This window comes from Neovison vison, chromosome 4 (assembly GCF_020171115.1).
Source record: "Neovison vison isolate M4711 chromosome 4, ASM_NN_V1, whole genome shotgun sequence".
NCBI lineage: Eukaryota > Metazoa > Chordata > Mammalia > Carnivora > Mustelidae > Neogale > Neogale vison.
Window position 1 is genome coordinate 141,622,566 of NC_058094.1, and position 15,222 is coordinate 141,637,787.

Here is a 15,222-nt window from a genome sequence, read left to right on the forward strand (position 1 = left end):
GCTCAACTTCTGAGCCCTATGCTTCAAGTTCCAATGAAGCTTAGTTCTTCTGATGCTGCAGCAGAGATACAGAGATAAAGAATAATTTGCTCATAATCCTCTAAGAAAACTTCTTAGACAGGTGACTATTCTTCCAATTGCTCCTAAAGCAACCAAGTCTTCTCATGAAAGAAATTTTGTTCTCTTAATCTCCCCCGACCACCACCACCAGCTCCAACTTTCCAATATTTTGTGTGATTTTAAGGATCTCTTATAAATTCCCCATATTCCCTTTAAATTGTAAAAAAAAATCAAGATTTGACATAGGTCAGAATTAAGAGGATTAAGTCATTATGTGTACATGGTGAATTTCTATAACTTTATCTTGACATGCTTGCTTTATAAGGTATTCTGAATTTTGGATGTATCTACTTTGAACTCTGGATGTTTTTTTCCCCACAATATGGAAAATTAGTTCTTCTGTATTTTATATACAGTAGCTTCTTTTTCTTCCAGTTTGATTGCTCTTCATGTACCCACATGTAATTTAATTTTTTTCTGACCACTTGTCAATTTATAGGGGTAATTTGGAATTTTATTTACTTCGTTTTATAATTTCAGCAATTTCAGTAAAGAAATTATTGAGCAACACAAGATCTCACAATGATGCCTGCATGAAACCATTAATTACAATTCCACTCCAAATTAGTACTGATCCAGCTCTTTGGCCTGCAATTAACCCTTTGAATATATTCTAAGCCTGGGGACACTACACTTCTGCAACATGTCATGCTCTACTTGCTTTCCCTTGGATGGGGATGAGGGAGGCAATCTCCACTGTAGTTTCTTTCAAAACTTAAAAAAGAGTTCCCTGGAAGGGTTATTACCATACGTCATTATCATTCTAATACCTAAAGGCAGCCCTTTTAACCAGAACTGATAGCAAACCGAAATGAACAGAATTAATAAAATTAGAAAACAGGAGAGAGATAGGACAGCTACCCGTGGAAAAAGGGATTCTCTGCCCATTTGGCCCAGTGCTATCAATGGCCATGCTACCATACCCTAGCTCACTTATTTGATTCCACCACTACACTGAGATCAAGGTCATATGCTGGATCCCCACATGAGTCAAATGGACAGCAGTCTCATAGTGAAAAATTTGCCCAACCTCTCATAAATACCATCACTTGTCCTAAAGGGATTCATGAAAGTGAATACAAACCAATCCATGCAAATTCATCACCATTCCTGGAAAAATAACCAGGAAAACCCGATCTGTGAGTCAGTCCATTGGACAAATTTCATTTAGGATGAACACTCTGAGGGCGCTGGGTTGGTCAGATGTGAGTAAGAAACTACTTTCTGGGGGCGCCAGGGCTCAGGTCATGATCCCAGGGTCTTGGGATCGAGTCCCACATCAGGGTCCCTGCTCTGCTGGAACCCTGCTTCTCCTCCCACTCCCCCTGCTTGTGTTCCCTCTCTCACTGTGTCTCTCTGTCAAATAAATAAATAAAATCTTAAAAAAAAAAAAGAAAGAAAGAAAGAAAAGAAAAAAGAAACTATGCTCTGCTACTTACTAGTCCCGTGTGTAACCCTGGACAAGTTCATTTTTCAGAGTCTTATAGACAAAACACATCAAAGGTCTCAGGTAGCGTTTGACGCAAAAGGGACGCTAAAGTAATGTTGGCCCCAGCCCCTCCCAGACATAAAACCTGGGAGTTAAGAGCTGAGGGACGGAGCCAGGCTCTGGAACACACCTGTGTTTCAATCCCAGTTTGGAAACACACTAGCTATGAAACACTGGGCAAGTGACAGCCTCGTCCTTCTCATACAGCTGGGATAATGAATAAGAGCATTTAGGTAATGCCTAGCACATGGCAAATGTTTTTTAAATGTTGGTAAGACAAAGACATTACTATCATCACTATCTGTCGATCGGTGTTTCTCACGGCGTGATCAAAGAACTATGAATATCAGAATGACCTAGGATGTCTGTTTAAAAAGGGGGGGCGCCCCTGGGTGGCTCACTTGTTAAGTGTCTGCCTTCAACTCAGGTCACGATCCCAGGGTCCTGGGATCAAGCCCCACCGGGGGCTGCCTGCTTGGTGGGAAGCCTGCTTCTCCCTCTCTCACTTACCCTGCTGTGTTCCCTCTCTTGCTGTGTTTCTCTCTGTCAATTAAATAAATACATTAAAAAAAAAAAAAAGACCCCATGTCCCACCTTCCCAACCTATTCAAAAAAGCTCTTCAAGAGCCGTGCCAGGTAATACTCATTTCTACATCAGACTTCCTTGAGATGCATTCTAAAATTTTAGAAATTAGGGACCCAATTGGTTTTATGCTGGGTCACAGTAAATTAAGACTTGTCTTGTAGTACTTACTCTTTACTATGCTATGCTAGGAGAATTACCCAGGATCTGATGTTTTCCTATTTTGGTTATTTTTGCATCTAAACATTAAACTGATAGGTTCACTTATAATTTTTTCCCCCAACAGCTCTAGTCTGACTTTTCCTCCCTCTAGCCAGGACCCAGCAAACTATGGCCTTGGTCTGGCCAATTTTGCACAACCCCAACTTCCAGAGGAAATACGTGTTTAAAATGTTAAAAAAAAAAAAAAAAAGGAATATTCAATGAAGACCATATATCGTTCACAGAGCCTAAAATATTTACTATCTAGTCCTTTACAAAAACGTGTGTCAACCCCAGGTAGCCTATACTTTTTTGAAACTGCAAGTCTCAACACAATTTACATACTTAAAAAATAGTGATAATAAGTGAGAATTAATTAAAATAGGAGAGACTCAATAGATATTTTCTAATGCACATAATAGAGGGACGTACCATTGCCAAAGTTTCTGTTATATACGCATATACATGTATTGGATAATGATCAAATTGTATTTGGCTGTAGTCAGAAAGTTTTAAAGTCCTTGTGGGTAGGGGTGGGAAATAAATAGCGCAATTGGCTAATGAGTATTCATTAAAACTCACACGGAGTAATTTTTACAATAAAGGTGCCTTGGAGAACATAAAACCATATAAAACGATCCCTGCTGTTTAGATGTTAATGGCTTATTCATTACAAAATGGAAATAAAATCTGTTTTGTGTACAATCTACACTGTTGTAAGGAGAAAATGGAATCATCAATGCAAAGTACTTCCAAAGCATTCTACTACAAAGAAAATAGTTATACTAACAATAAATCATATCAAACACATATAGGGTTTTTTGGGGTTTTTTTAACCACCTCCCTTAGTTCCTAGTTTCCTCCAATCTGGGAAACAAGTCTTTTTTTTTTTTTTCCCTTTGTGTGTGTGCAAGTACATGTACGTAAGTGTGCGTGGACGTGCCAGGAGCATAAAAGAAGTATTAGATGCTTCTTCCCTTTCTGTGTCATCTGTTAATGGCTTCTCCTTCCCCTCTATTTAAAGTATGCCTTCTTTTCCCTTTTTATTAGTTCTAGCAAGGAAAGCATTTGATTAAATTCTTGTGCAAAAGGAACGAGTAAGACTATGACCATCTTATCCCTGGAAACACTAAAAAGTCTAAAATAAACATTTTTTAAGGTTTATCTTTATTGAACACTGATGTCCAGGGTTTTTGTGATTGTTTCAGACAAGCTAAAAATACATTAATTCTAAAGCACATTTCAACAAATTTGCAAAGAAAACACCTTCCTAGGAACCTACTCAAAGAAATGACACCTTAAAACGTTTTCATTATATGGAATACACTGCAGACACACAAACCACAAGCAGTGTAAATAAATACAGACTGGTGCAATGCTGAAATGCTTGTTTGTCTTCCACCACAAAGAGAAAACACTTGCACACCATGGTATTTTAGCTTGGGATGCCATAAAGATGGGATTTAGGCATGTGGTATAAATACAGGAGGCTGTGACTGTGTGTTTGTGTCTGTGTGTGTTGGGGAAAGAGGGTTGTAAGCAGAAGGGGTGGGACTTGCCAAGATCAACTATTGCAGAAAATTCCTTTTTCTTTCTCATTCATTCTTTCTAGCTTGTGTCTGGCACAATCCTTACAATTACTCACTGACTTTTCATTCTAAAGACAACCAACAAGCTTTCAGAACTTCCTACAGGGGTTTTCACATACTTTTTTTTTTTTTTAAGGCACCAAATCATTGACTATTTGTTTTAAATAAAAAGCAAACCATTAGCCCGTTTCCTCATTCCAAAGACCCCATGAGTTGCAGGCTAAACAGGATTCTTAGTTGTGTGTCCAAAAATAACACAACGCGGTATTGGTAAATTGGAAAATAACAGATTACTCTGCTTCCAAGAACGTCAAAGTTATTGCCATAAATTTTGTTCTGCCCCAAGGAGTCCAATTTCATGCTCCTTTAGTGAATATACAGTCCTAACGACAGCAAAGCCAATCCAACTGAATACCCTTCGCCTTTTCTCTTTGGACACTCCATTAATAAATACAAGAGCGGCAAGAGGATGCCAAGTGGGCCAGTTTCCTTTACCCACAATGGTATCCGAGCCGCGAAATCTGTCCAACCACAGTGACAGCTGTCTTGGATGCCCACCCCACACCGCTGGTCCTCTGTCGGCCTGCCCAGGACCAGAGGGGTGCACCGGTTCCGAGAACCTTAACCTCTCTGCGCCCCACCTCCAGAGGAGGGAAAGAGGGGAGGGCACGACACGAAAGCAGAGTAGGAAGGTGGGCGAGTGGGAGAGACAGAAATGGATGCTGAGGAGGTGGGCGAGATGGGAAGGTAGGGAAGGTGGCGAAGGCGGGGAGAAGCGGGTGAACAAAGCTGCGGCGTTCTAGAGCAAAGGGGTAACGGCGCGGGCGAGCGGGGGCGCGCAGGGGGTCGGGTCCTCACCGTTGAACGCCCCGGCGTCCGCGGGCGCCTCCTCCTCCTCCTCCTCCCCGTTCTCGGAGTCGGTGTGCATGGGCTCCTCCGCGAAGTTGACCCCCTTACTGGGGGTGCCGCCCCCGGCGGCGGCGCCCGCGTCCCCCCAGGTCCTGCCCTCATGGCCGAAGCGCGCGGCGCCTTTGCGCTCGTTCTCCTGCTGCAGGCGCGTGAAGTGCTGCAGCGCGAACTCCAGCAGGTCCGCGGGCTGGTGCCTCAGCACCTCCACCGTGAAGCCCTGCAGCAGCTCCGTCAGTCCCGCGGGGATCTCGAAGCTCATCCTGCCTGCCCGGCGGCGGGCGCCTGGGCGCCGCCCTCGCCGCCTCCCTGGACCGGCCTGCGGCCCCGCGGCCGCCAAGCGAGCGCGGACGGCGTTGGAGGCGCTACCCGCTGCTAGCGCGGCGCTGTGGGCCCCGGCGGCCCAGCTGGCCCGGCCCGCGGCTCCCGGCGCGCGGCTGCTCCGTGCGGCGGCGGCGGCTGAGCGAGCGCGGCCCCGGGAGGGCTGGCAGCATCTCCGGCTCCTCCCGCTCCCGCCGCGGCCGCTCCTCTCCCCACCCCTCCCCCGCTCCGGGGCCGCCCCGCCCCCGCCCCGCCGCGCCGCGCGGGAGGGGGTGTCGGAGCGCGCCCACGTGACCCCCGGAAACCATGGCAACCTCCGCCGGCGGGCGCCGCACACCGCCTCTGGGAAGGTTGCGGTGCTGAAGACGCCGGCGGGCGGCGGCTGGCTGACAGGAGCCGCGGCTCCGCGCGCGCCGGGCGCGGGACCCGCTCGGCACTGCCCCAGGGGGCCCCCAGGCGCGCCCTGCGGTCCACCTGTCCGCGCCTGGGGGCGGGCGGGCCGCCCGGCCGAATTCCACAAGTCAGTCAGCACGGCGAGCCTCGCGGAGCTGCTGCCACGCGATTGGCCCCGAAACTTCAGCCTCCACCTCGGTAGCGGCATTTTCTTTTCCTCCGGGAATCTAGTTGCATTGTTGAGTGTTGGCAGTGTCTTGTTTCAAGTCCTCTGTGCTACCGGTTTTGTTTTGGACAAAAAAATAATAGCCCATCCTTGTGACACCTTTCTTTCTCCTTCGCTGCATTTTACCCAGCCTTTCTCCATACATCCTGTTTATGATGTTTTGCTTTACTGGTACTAATGCGATGCACTTACTACTATTTATTAAGACAAATGCACCATTTATTATGAGACCCTTCAAATATGATAGTGCAGCAATTTGAATAAAATGTCAGAGTCAAGACGGACGGTCCGATAGCAAAAAACGCTTTGCCTGTTGAGGCTCTTATTATTTATTTTAAAACCTTACATTACACTTGGAGCTAATCGAATTGTATCTCCAAAATAGGTTACTTAACATAAAGAGAAATGGAACTAGAGACGTGTGCCATTAGTGTAGACGTCCTTGTTTTTAAAATGAGGCTTATTCTGCAAATATTTACAATTTTGAATTAGATTGCTTTTTACCAAGTAAATGTTTTTTTAAAACAAGTATTTCATTTTCTACAATGACCATAAAATAAATGGTCATAAAATAAATAAATAAAATTGTAAATAACAAGCTCAATTATTCTGATTTATCTTTCCACTCTTGAAAAAAAAGAGTACATACATGACTCAGGAAATTCAAAGCCTAGTAATCGAGATATCACATTTATAAAAATTCATCTTCGTAGTAATCCTTTGCTTATAATCCAGCTTGTAACTGCTCCATTAGTGAATGTATTTCTTGATTTCTGTTTCTTAATCAACCTCATAATAGTATATTGTTTTTAATTATAGTAAAGTACTTCTACAATGCCAGGCATTGTAAGCAGTAAGGTTTTATTAAATATCATGATCCTCATAGAGGACAATATTAGTCCAACTCTTTATCATGTAAGTGTTCTATAAACCATATAAGCATTATTATCTTTATAGATCCAGTAATTAAAGTGGATTTTCATTGCCTGCCTTCATTTATGATGATGTTTTTATTAAGATTAGCTTTGCTCACATGTGGCAGAAAATGCCAACTACAGTAGTTTAAGCAAGATAGAAGCTTATTTTTCTGTAATGTAAAGGTAAGCAGGACTGGTGTATGGTGGTTTCATGATCTTCAGGTATGCAGGCTCCTCTTAGCTCATGGCTCTGTAATCCTCAGATTGTGGTCCAAAATTGTTGCCCTACCTTCAGTCATCTCATTCATGTTTAAGCCGGGAGAAAAGCGGAAAAGAAAGGGATTCCACCCTCTCCTCCTTTCCCACATCTCCCATCCAAACACACACACACACCCCTCAGAATGCTTTCAGGAAGTTAAACACACCAATTCCTCGTATACTCTCTTGGCCAGAACTTAGTCAAGATGGCCACATTTGTGATGGATGCTGGATTGCGTTTTCCAAAGGTGATCAAAAATACCTCCTGTCCCTTGTGTTCTTCTAGGGTGTGGCCTTGCCACTCCCCCATCAAGGGTTGAAACCTTAATTCCCCTCCTCTTGAATCTGGATGGGTTTGTGACTGCTTTGAAAGAAATCATGTCAGGATGACAAGAAGTAGCCTGTTCTGTGATGCTGTACCCCAAATCCTGACCCACAGAACCTGTGAGCATAACAAAAAAGTTGTTTTAAGCCTCAGAGTTTTGGGATAATTTGTAACACAGCAATAGGACTGAAACACATAGCCAAAAGGAAAGCTTGGGAATGTAGTCTTTATTTTGAACAGCCATGGGCCAAGCAAACATTTGGAAATTGAGAACCAGTTCTGGGGACAATAACCAGTGTCTGCCAAATGGTTAACACTCTCCTCCAGGAATGACAGGGAAAAAAAAGAGCTACTTTTCCAAACATTTACAAAACCGTATTTCAAAGCATATTCTGTGTTTCAGAGTAGTTTATTGTTGCTGTTGTTATTTTGTTTTTGTAGATTTACTATATGAGGCAAGGTGCATGGCTCTGTCATCAATGGCAATGCTAGGGGCATACGGCTGTCATTTCTTTAGGGTTTTATTAGTGAGTCAGGCATGAAATGCGTAATGGGATTAGATGACCTATGTGGTCTCTCCCATCCCGGGATATTCTACAACAGTATAATATTAAAAGAAGACATCTTTGCAAACAGCTCTCTGATAACAAGTTTTATTTGCGTCAGTTCATAAATCAGTAACCATGACCTGAAAAATTAAAGCTTGATCCTGGTAAGTCCTATTGTGTTAATATTGTTCTCAGAACCAATGTTCACTTCTAAACTCCTATTTTGGCTTTTATTCCCTACCCCGTATCTATTTGGGTTAATATGGTGTGATTTCCTTTGCTTTCATTTTTGAAATATGTCCTTCCAAACCTTGGAGGGCAGTAACAGTGGCCTATGGGGACTATTTATCTTTGGATTCTCAAAAAACATCACTGAAATTGATTCTTTGGTTGTTGATTTACCAAGCAATTTTCACTAGTTTCTCAGAGAAGCTGAAGCAATTGCAAAAGAACTCTTAGAGTTCAGCATTGGAATCAAATAAGAATGCTACCAAATTTGTGTTCACTCATGGAACATAAATAGATATTGGACAGAGACATCAATTTGTTTATATGCAGCCGCCAACACAGGACGACAGCATGGACAAGCCATAGGTTATGATGGAGAATCATAATTGTGAGCAATCAATCAGACAGCATTTCTTGCCAATAGTTACTAGGTATTCTGACCACGTCTCTTTGGCTAAAGAAATATGGAAAAAGACAAATGGAAAGGACATGGGGGGTGTGCCTACACAGAGCCCACACTAACTGTCTCTCTTAGTTTTATATACCTTTACCAGTTCAGTACCAGCTATGGTTTTGGTGTCTCTAGTTCATATCCGGAAGAGAGGGAATCCAGTTAATTTGGTCTTAACCATCCAGTGGATGGGCTGGCCTTGCATGAGAGTTTCTCTCCTGATTCAGTCCGTGTGGCCAGTGACATGCAGGATAAAGAAGGGGCTGGGTAGCATAAATAAACACATACCAACACCTTCGTCTTCAGCAAAAAGTCCCAAACATGGACACTGTCGGTGGCATAGGTACCTTCACGACTTAGGAAAGATGGCCACCTCATAGCCTGGAAATCTTGGAAATGTTTGGGCTAAGACTAAATAAAATGATTCATGTCTAGATGCAGGTGTGTACCCCCAACTTTCGGATTCAGTAGGTCAGAAGTGGGGCCTGAGGATTTGCCTTTCTGTCAAACTCCTAGGGGATGCTTCTGCTGCAGGTCTGCGACCACACTTGGATACCCACTATACTCGATTCTCCCAGCAGGGACCTTATACTCATACTGAGAAGACAACTGCTTGAAGTAACTTTTCTGCTTAACATCAAAGCATGAGTTTTTCTCTGGCTAAATGGAACCTAAATGCAACTTCATTATTCTGTTCTCCTTTAAGAAGTCTTGTACAGCTAAAGAGATTCTCAGAAGCAACAGAGAATATATTCTTAAATGCTACAATTCATAAATAGAATATGGGTTTCCTCTTAAGGACGAGGTCAGGCTCACAAGTTTATCTCTGCTTCCTAAAGCTGCGCTGAAACCATGACTCAAGGAATGGGGAAGATAAAACAAAATTATAAACTCATAAGGACAAAAGAACAAGAGAACTATAATAAAAATTTTAAATGATAATAAAAAATTTAAATTACTTAGCCTTAAAAAGGAGGGGAATTCTGGCATACACTGCAATATGGCTGAACCTTGAGGACATTATGATAAGTTAAATAAGCCAGTCAAAACGTTAAATAAGCCAGTCAAAACAGACAAACACTGTATGACTCCACTCAAATGAGTAGTCAGAGTCATAGAAACAGAAAGTAGAATGGTGGCTGTCGGGAGCTGAGGGGAGGGGGAAATGGGGAGCTGTTTAATGGGCAAAGAGTTTCAGTTTTGCAAGATGAAAAACTTCTGAGGTTGGTTGTGAATATGAGTGTACTTCACACTACTGAACTTGAACTATAGACTGAAAAATGGTTAAGATGATAAACTTTGTTATATGTAATTTACCACAACTAAAAATTTGTTTAATTGTTTAATTTTTAGAAAAGGAACAGGAAGGGGCACCTGGGTGGCTCGGTTGGTTAAGCGTCTGACTTCGGTTCTGATCTTGGGGTCCTGGGACAGAGCCCAGTGTCGGCTCCCCATTGAGTGGTATATCTGTGTATCTCTCTCCCTCTGCCTCTCTCCCTGCTCGTGCTCGTTCCCTCTCTCAAATAAATAAATAAGATGTAAAAAAGGGAAAAGGAACAGGAAAAGAGACAAGAGCAGATGAGAGTTGTCTACTAAAATTTTGGAACTAACTTAGCGAAGTGTGGAGAACACTGGAACCTAAGCTTGGGTGAGGGCTCAGTGAGAGGAAGCCAGTGAGTAGCAGGATCACCTTTGTATCACAGAGCGCAAAAGCTCAGAATCTGGAGACACCAGGTGCCTCTGAAAAGCAATAAAGAGCAAGGATTAATGAAATGTTTGTAGAAGGAGCTGGTAACACCTCTGGCCCTCCTCTGCCCTATGTAGGCAAGCAACTGTGCTCCTTCATTCCCAGATGGAGGTGGAGGGGCTCACTTGAGATTTGCACAGCTGATTGTGGGGGATCAGATGTGGCACTGAGAAGGGATTGATTCTAATTTGGTGAACTACTGATCAGTGGCCTCTTTCCCCCTATGGACTCCCTAAAGTACACCCTTCCAGGCAGGAAATCGGAGGATTCCTCTTGAGGGAACTGACCAGCTCAGGAGTCAAGACATACAGATGCTGACATTCGAGAGCCCAGTTCTCTGTCTCTTCACCCTATCTTGAAGTTCACCAGTCAACACACTCTACCACCCCCACATACCTCACAAACATGAATTCAGCAGGAATCATCAGATTTCCAAGAAAAACTTTTAGTATGACACACTGGGACCAAAAGAAATGAACTGAAAAGATAAACTCAGAGAAGTAAAGACTGTAGTGAAGAGAAGAAAAATTCTGAAAGCACGTTACTATCCTTTATTATAGTAAAGACTATAGTGAAGAGAAGAAAAATTCTGAAAGCACGTTACTATCCTTTACTACAGCAAAGACTATAGTGAAGAGAAGAAAAATTCTGAAAGCACATTACTCAGATATACAATAATAACAACAAAAGTAATTGTTAACATTTATTTATGTTGACATTTATTCATGTAAACATGAATAGATACTAAGCACTTTGTATCTATTAACTCATTGTTCACGACAACCCTATGATGTGTGTACTACAACAATGCACATGAATAAACGGAGACACAGAGATGAAGTAATTTGGTATTGGGATGGGACCCCAGGCAGTCTGGCTCTATAGCCAATATTCTATAAATGAAAGGAATAAGAACTCCTAGAAATTAAAACTTTGAAAGTAAAAATATAATCCATAAACTGGATCAAGATAAAGGTGAGGACACTTAGCAGAAAATAAAAGAGAAAAATCTAGAAAGTGAAAGAGAAAATAAGAAAATCAGAATTGACTCAGAAAGCATGATATCTAATGATAGGCGTTCAAGAAAGAAAACAAGACAAGGATAAATGGAGAAAATTGTTAAAGAAATCATACAGGAATTTTCCCCAGAATTGAAGGATATGAGTTTCTAGACTGGAGGGTCCCATGCACATGCCCATAGGACAATAAAGAAAAACACCCTCAGCAGGCTTATACTACTAACATTTCAGTATTTCAGAACACAGTAGAATATAAAAGCTTAGACTATCATCAGACTTTTTAGCAGCGGCACTGGAAGCTAGAAGACAATTGAACAATATCTTGAAAATGCTAAGGGAAAGTTATTTCCTACCCAGAATTCTATATCCAGCAAATTCAAGGTAGAATAAGGATATTTGCAGATATGTCAAGTTTTAGAAAATATAGACTCCCATTATCCTTTCTCAAGAATTAGAATAAGGGACACCCGGGTGGCTCAGTCAGTTGGGTGTCTGCCTTCAGCTCAGGTCATGATTCTAGGGTCCTGGGATAGAGCCCCACATCAGGCCCGTGCTCAGCCTGCTTCTCCCTCCGCCTGCCACTCTCCCTGCTTGTGCATGCTCTCTCTGACAAATAAAATCTTAAAAGAAAAGAAAGAATTGGAATAAGTTTTATTAAAACAAGGAGACCGTCTGAGGAATAGGAATATAGAGGATCCAGCAAGGGACAGGAACTAACATCAGCCCCCACCACCACGTCAACCGGCCTATTTGCGCCTGGACTCACATATTCTATCTTCTGCCTGATAACTCAGAGGGCTGAGCTCTAACTGTACTCTATCCTGTTCCCTCTGACCAATGCAAGGAAATTGCTCTGCAATGGCCACCTCTCTTGTCAGTCATCATTGTTTCCCTTTCCACTGAACCGCTCAGTGGCGAACAGACTCTAGGGGACCCCTGATTCTTGCCCCCTGTTTTTCAAGCCCTGTAGAATCCTCTTCCCTGAGTGTGAGTGGCCCTTCTTGCTTCCTTCTAGGCAATAACATCTGGCAAGAGTGAGGGAATTTTGCACATGAATTAAGGTCCCAAAGCAGTTGATTTTGAGTCAATCAAGGAGTTTATCCCAGGCTTGATGTAATCAGTTGAAAACCCGGTAAGGAGGAACTGGGGCCTCCCTGATGGGCAGGGAGTTTCCTCGCTAGCTTGAGGAAGTACAGCCCTGTGAAATGCTTTCTTCACTTCACCACTTTTTCTTTGTTTTTCTACCTCCCTGACCACATTTCATTCTCTTTTACTGGATATTCCTTATCCTCCCTTCTGCCTCTAAACGTTGATGCATTCCAGATAGCTCCTTTTTTCACGCTCACTCCCTGGGTGCCCTCATCAAGTGCACTGGCTTTAAATACCATTTATATGTGCATGATTCTCAAATGAATGCCTTCAGCCCTAACCTCCTCCCTGAACTCCATAATTCCACATCCAACTGCCTCGAGTTGTTTAAAAGGTACCTCTGGCTCAGCATGCCCAAAACTGAAATCTTTATTACTAGCTCTGCTCTATCCACAGCGCTGAGAACGATGCCTGGAACATAGTGGGCACTCAGTATTATTGAGTAAAAAGAACGAAGGAGGGGGAAAAGAAAGAAAAAAGTTGTGGGGGAGGGCAATGCATGCAGAAGAAAGACTAAGGCAGTTCTTAGGATCAATGTGAACAAGGACCTGGGCCAGCAGCTGTTTGCAGATCTGGAGATCAACCAGGTCCAAATGAAGCAGGAAATCAAAGACATGCAGAGGAAGATTGCCAAGGCAAAAGAAAGGCACTGGTCAATTATCTAATGTGTTTGATTATACTGAGAAATACAACACCTTTGGCAGAGAGCTTGGGAAATGAATAAAGGATAGTTTCAGAGAAAATCAGACAATTAAAGAAAACAGCAGCCCAAACCACTCCAGGGAAAACAGGAGGTAGAATAGGCAAGGAAATAAAATCAAAGAAGCCTAGAAGGCTCAGCCCTGAGCAGGATTTATGGAGTCATAACAATGAGAACTGATACGACCATAAGGTATGGTCTGACCAAGTTGCGCAGAAAAAGAGAAAGAGAACAATGTGTGTCTGTGTCTGTCTGTGTCTCTGTTGCAGGAGGGTAGAATAAGAGCACTAAATCCTGACGTTCCATAGCAGGAAGTCAACAGAAATGTTTAAGTTGCAGAGTCCAGAAATAGTAACATATATATATATAATTTAGAAATATGTCACTAACTAGCAAAAGAAATAGCTTAGATAATTGAAAGCCATTGCTTCTGGGAAATGGGAATGATATACACATATTTGTTAAAGACTATGGATTTCTACAGCGGGTATTAAGTTAAAGTTCCATGTGTCATGGTACTCTGTTTCTGGGTTCGGGAGACCACATGGCTAAGATTTTCTAGTTCCTGTTTAGTGGCCCGTCTAATGGGAAGTCCTAAGCCTGCATCTCCAAGTTCCATGAATTTTAGAAATCAGTTGTGCTTAGGGCATCTGGGTGGCTCAGTGGGTTAAAGCCTCTGCCTTCAGCTCAGGTCATGATCCCGGAGTCCTGGGATTGAGCCCCACATTGGGCTCCCAGCTCCATGGGGAGTCTGCTTCTCCCTTGACTCCGCCCTCTCATGTTCCTTCTCACTCTCTCTCTCTCAAATGAATAAATTAAAAAAAATCTTAAAAAAAAAAAAGTTGTGTTTAAGACAGGTGACCATTTTTTACAAGAAGGACCTTAAAGGTATTTATTTGCTAAATATCCTATTATTCCCACTTAGTTGAATATTTGTGAAACTTTCTTTTGTTTTATTATAGTAATCTTGTTCTACTTTCTTTTCTTTCTTTTTTTTTTAAGATTTTATTTATTTATTTATTTGACAGAGAGGGGGGGAGAGAGAGAGAGAGAGAGCGAGCGAGTGCACAAGCAGGGGGAGCAGGAGAGGAGGAGGGAGAAACAAGCTTCGCTCTAAGCAGGGAGCCAGATGTGGGACCAGGAGCTGGGATCATGACCTGAGCCGAAGGCAGAAGCTTAACTGACTGAGCCACCCAGACACCCCTTTATTTTCTTTTTCTGTTCCTTATTGTCTCTCTCCAAGTTAGTTACTCCATCATCACTTGTGAAATTCAAGAACCAGGATTCCCAGGTGTCGAATTCTCTTGCTAATCCACATCCCTATGGAATGGAATGTTCCATTTTTGCTTTTAGTCCTCTTAGAGCTAGTGTGTACTTTATCTGAAGAACAGTTGGCCCTTTACCCTGCTTCAGGGTCATGGTATCTTGTTTGTTGAACTGTACGGCCTCATAAATTCTATTTGGTCTTCTTGCCAACAGAAACAAATTACACGCGTATCAAAGCAGAGGGAGATACTTGGGGTGTTTACATTTTATTTACCATTTCAAAGGTAGATCTTCTACATCCCCAACGCTGTTTTATAGCACAAGTTCTAGAATTTGTAAAAATCACATGTAACCCAGGCCTAGGTAGCAAACATAGAGATAGGTATCATTCTCGGTAGTCTCAGGCTCATGTAGATCTTTTTGTGTATGAATATTTTTGTTCACCCGTGACCAGCCCTTGGTGGTATCCTTCTGCAGATGACTCCAAAATCAATTATATTTTTAGTTCTGTCTTCTCTCTTAACCACCAAATCCATAGTTCTCTTTGCTGGCTGCTGAAAGACTCTGCATGTTTATGTTGCCAACACCTCTAATTCGTTCACCAAATTTTTTCAGAAACAAAAATTAAGCTCTTCTCCTGCAGAATTGTTCTTCCCCCTCTGTTCTCTGAATCTGCAAATGGTAGTCTAAGTCACTGATTTGGACTCACAGCCACTGTTGACCTTTGCCTCTCACATTCCCAAGTGGGCTTGTCGTCAAATCCTGTTGATTCTATTTCCATGGTGA

The 15,222-nt window shown here is 42.7% G+C and overlaps 1 protein-coding gene and 1 pseudogene across 1 annotated transcript in view; one reads left to right on the plus strand and one right to left on the minus strand.

Annotated features, from left to right (window-relative positions):
- Positions 1-5,215, minus strand: part of PRKAR2B (protein kinase cAMP-dependent type II regulatory subunit beta) — a 107,007-nt gene extending 101,792 nt beyond the window's left edge. Inside the window, exon 1 of the mRNA XM_044245816.1 lies at positions 4,841-5,215. Within this exon, the coding sequence (XP_044101751.1) occupies positions 4,841-5,150 (310 nt within the window). The 5' untranslated portion in view covers positions 5,151-5,215. The remainder of the gene's footprint in view (positions 1-4,840) is intronic.
- A 525-nt stretch (positions 5,216-5,740) lies between these two features.
- LOC122904708 overlaps positions 5,741-15,222 on the plus strand; it is a 37,848-nt pseudogene continuing 28,366 nt past the window's right edge.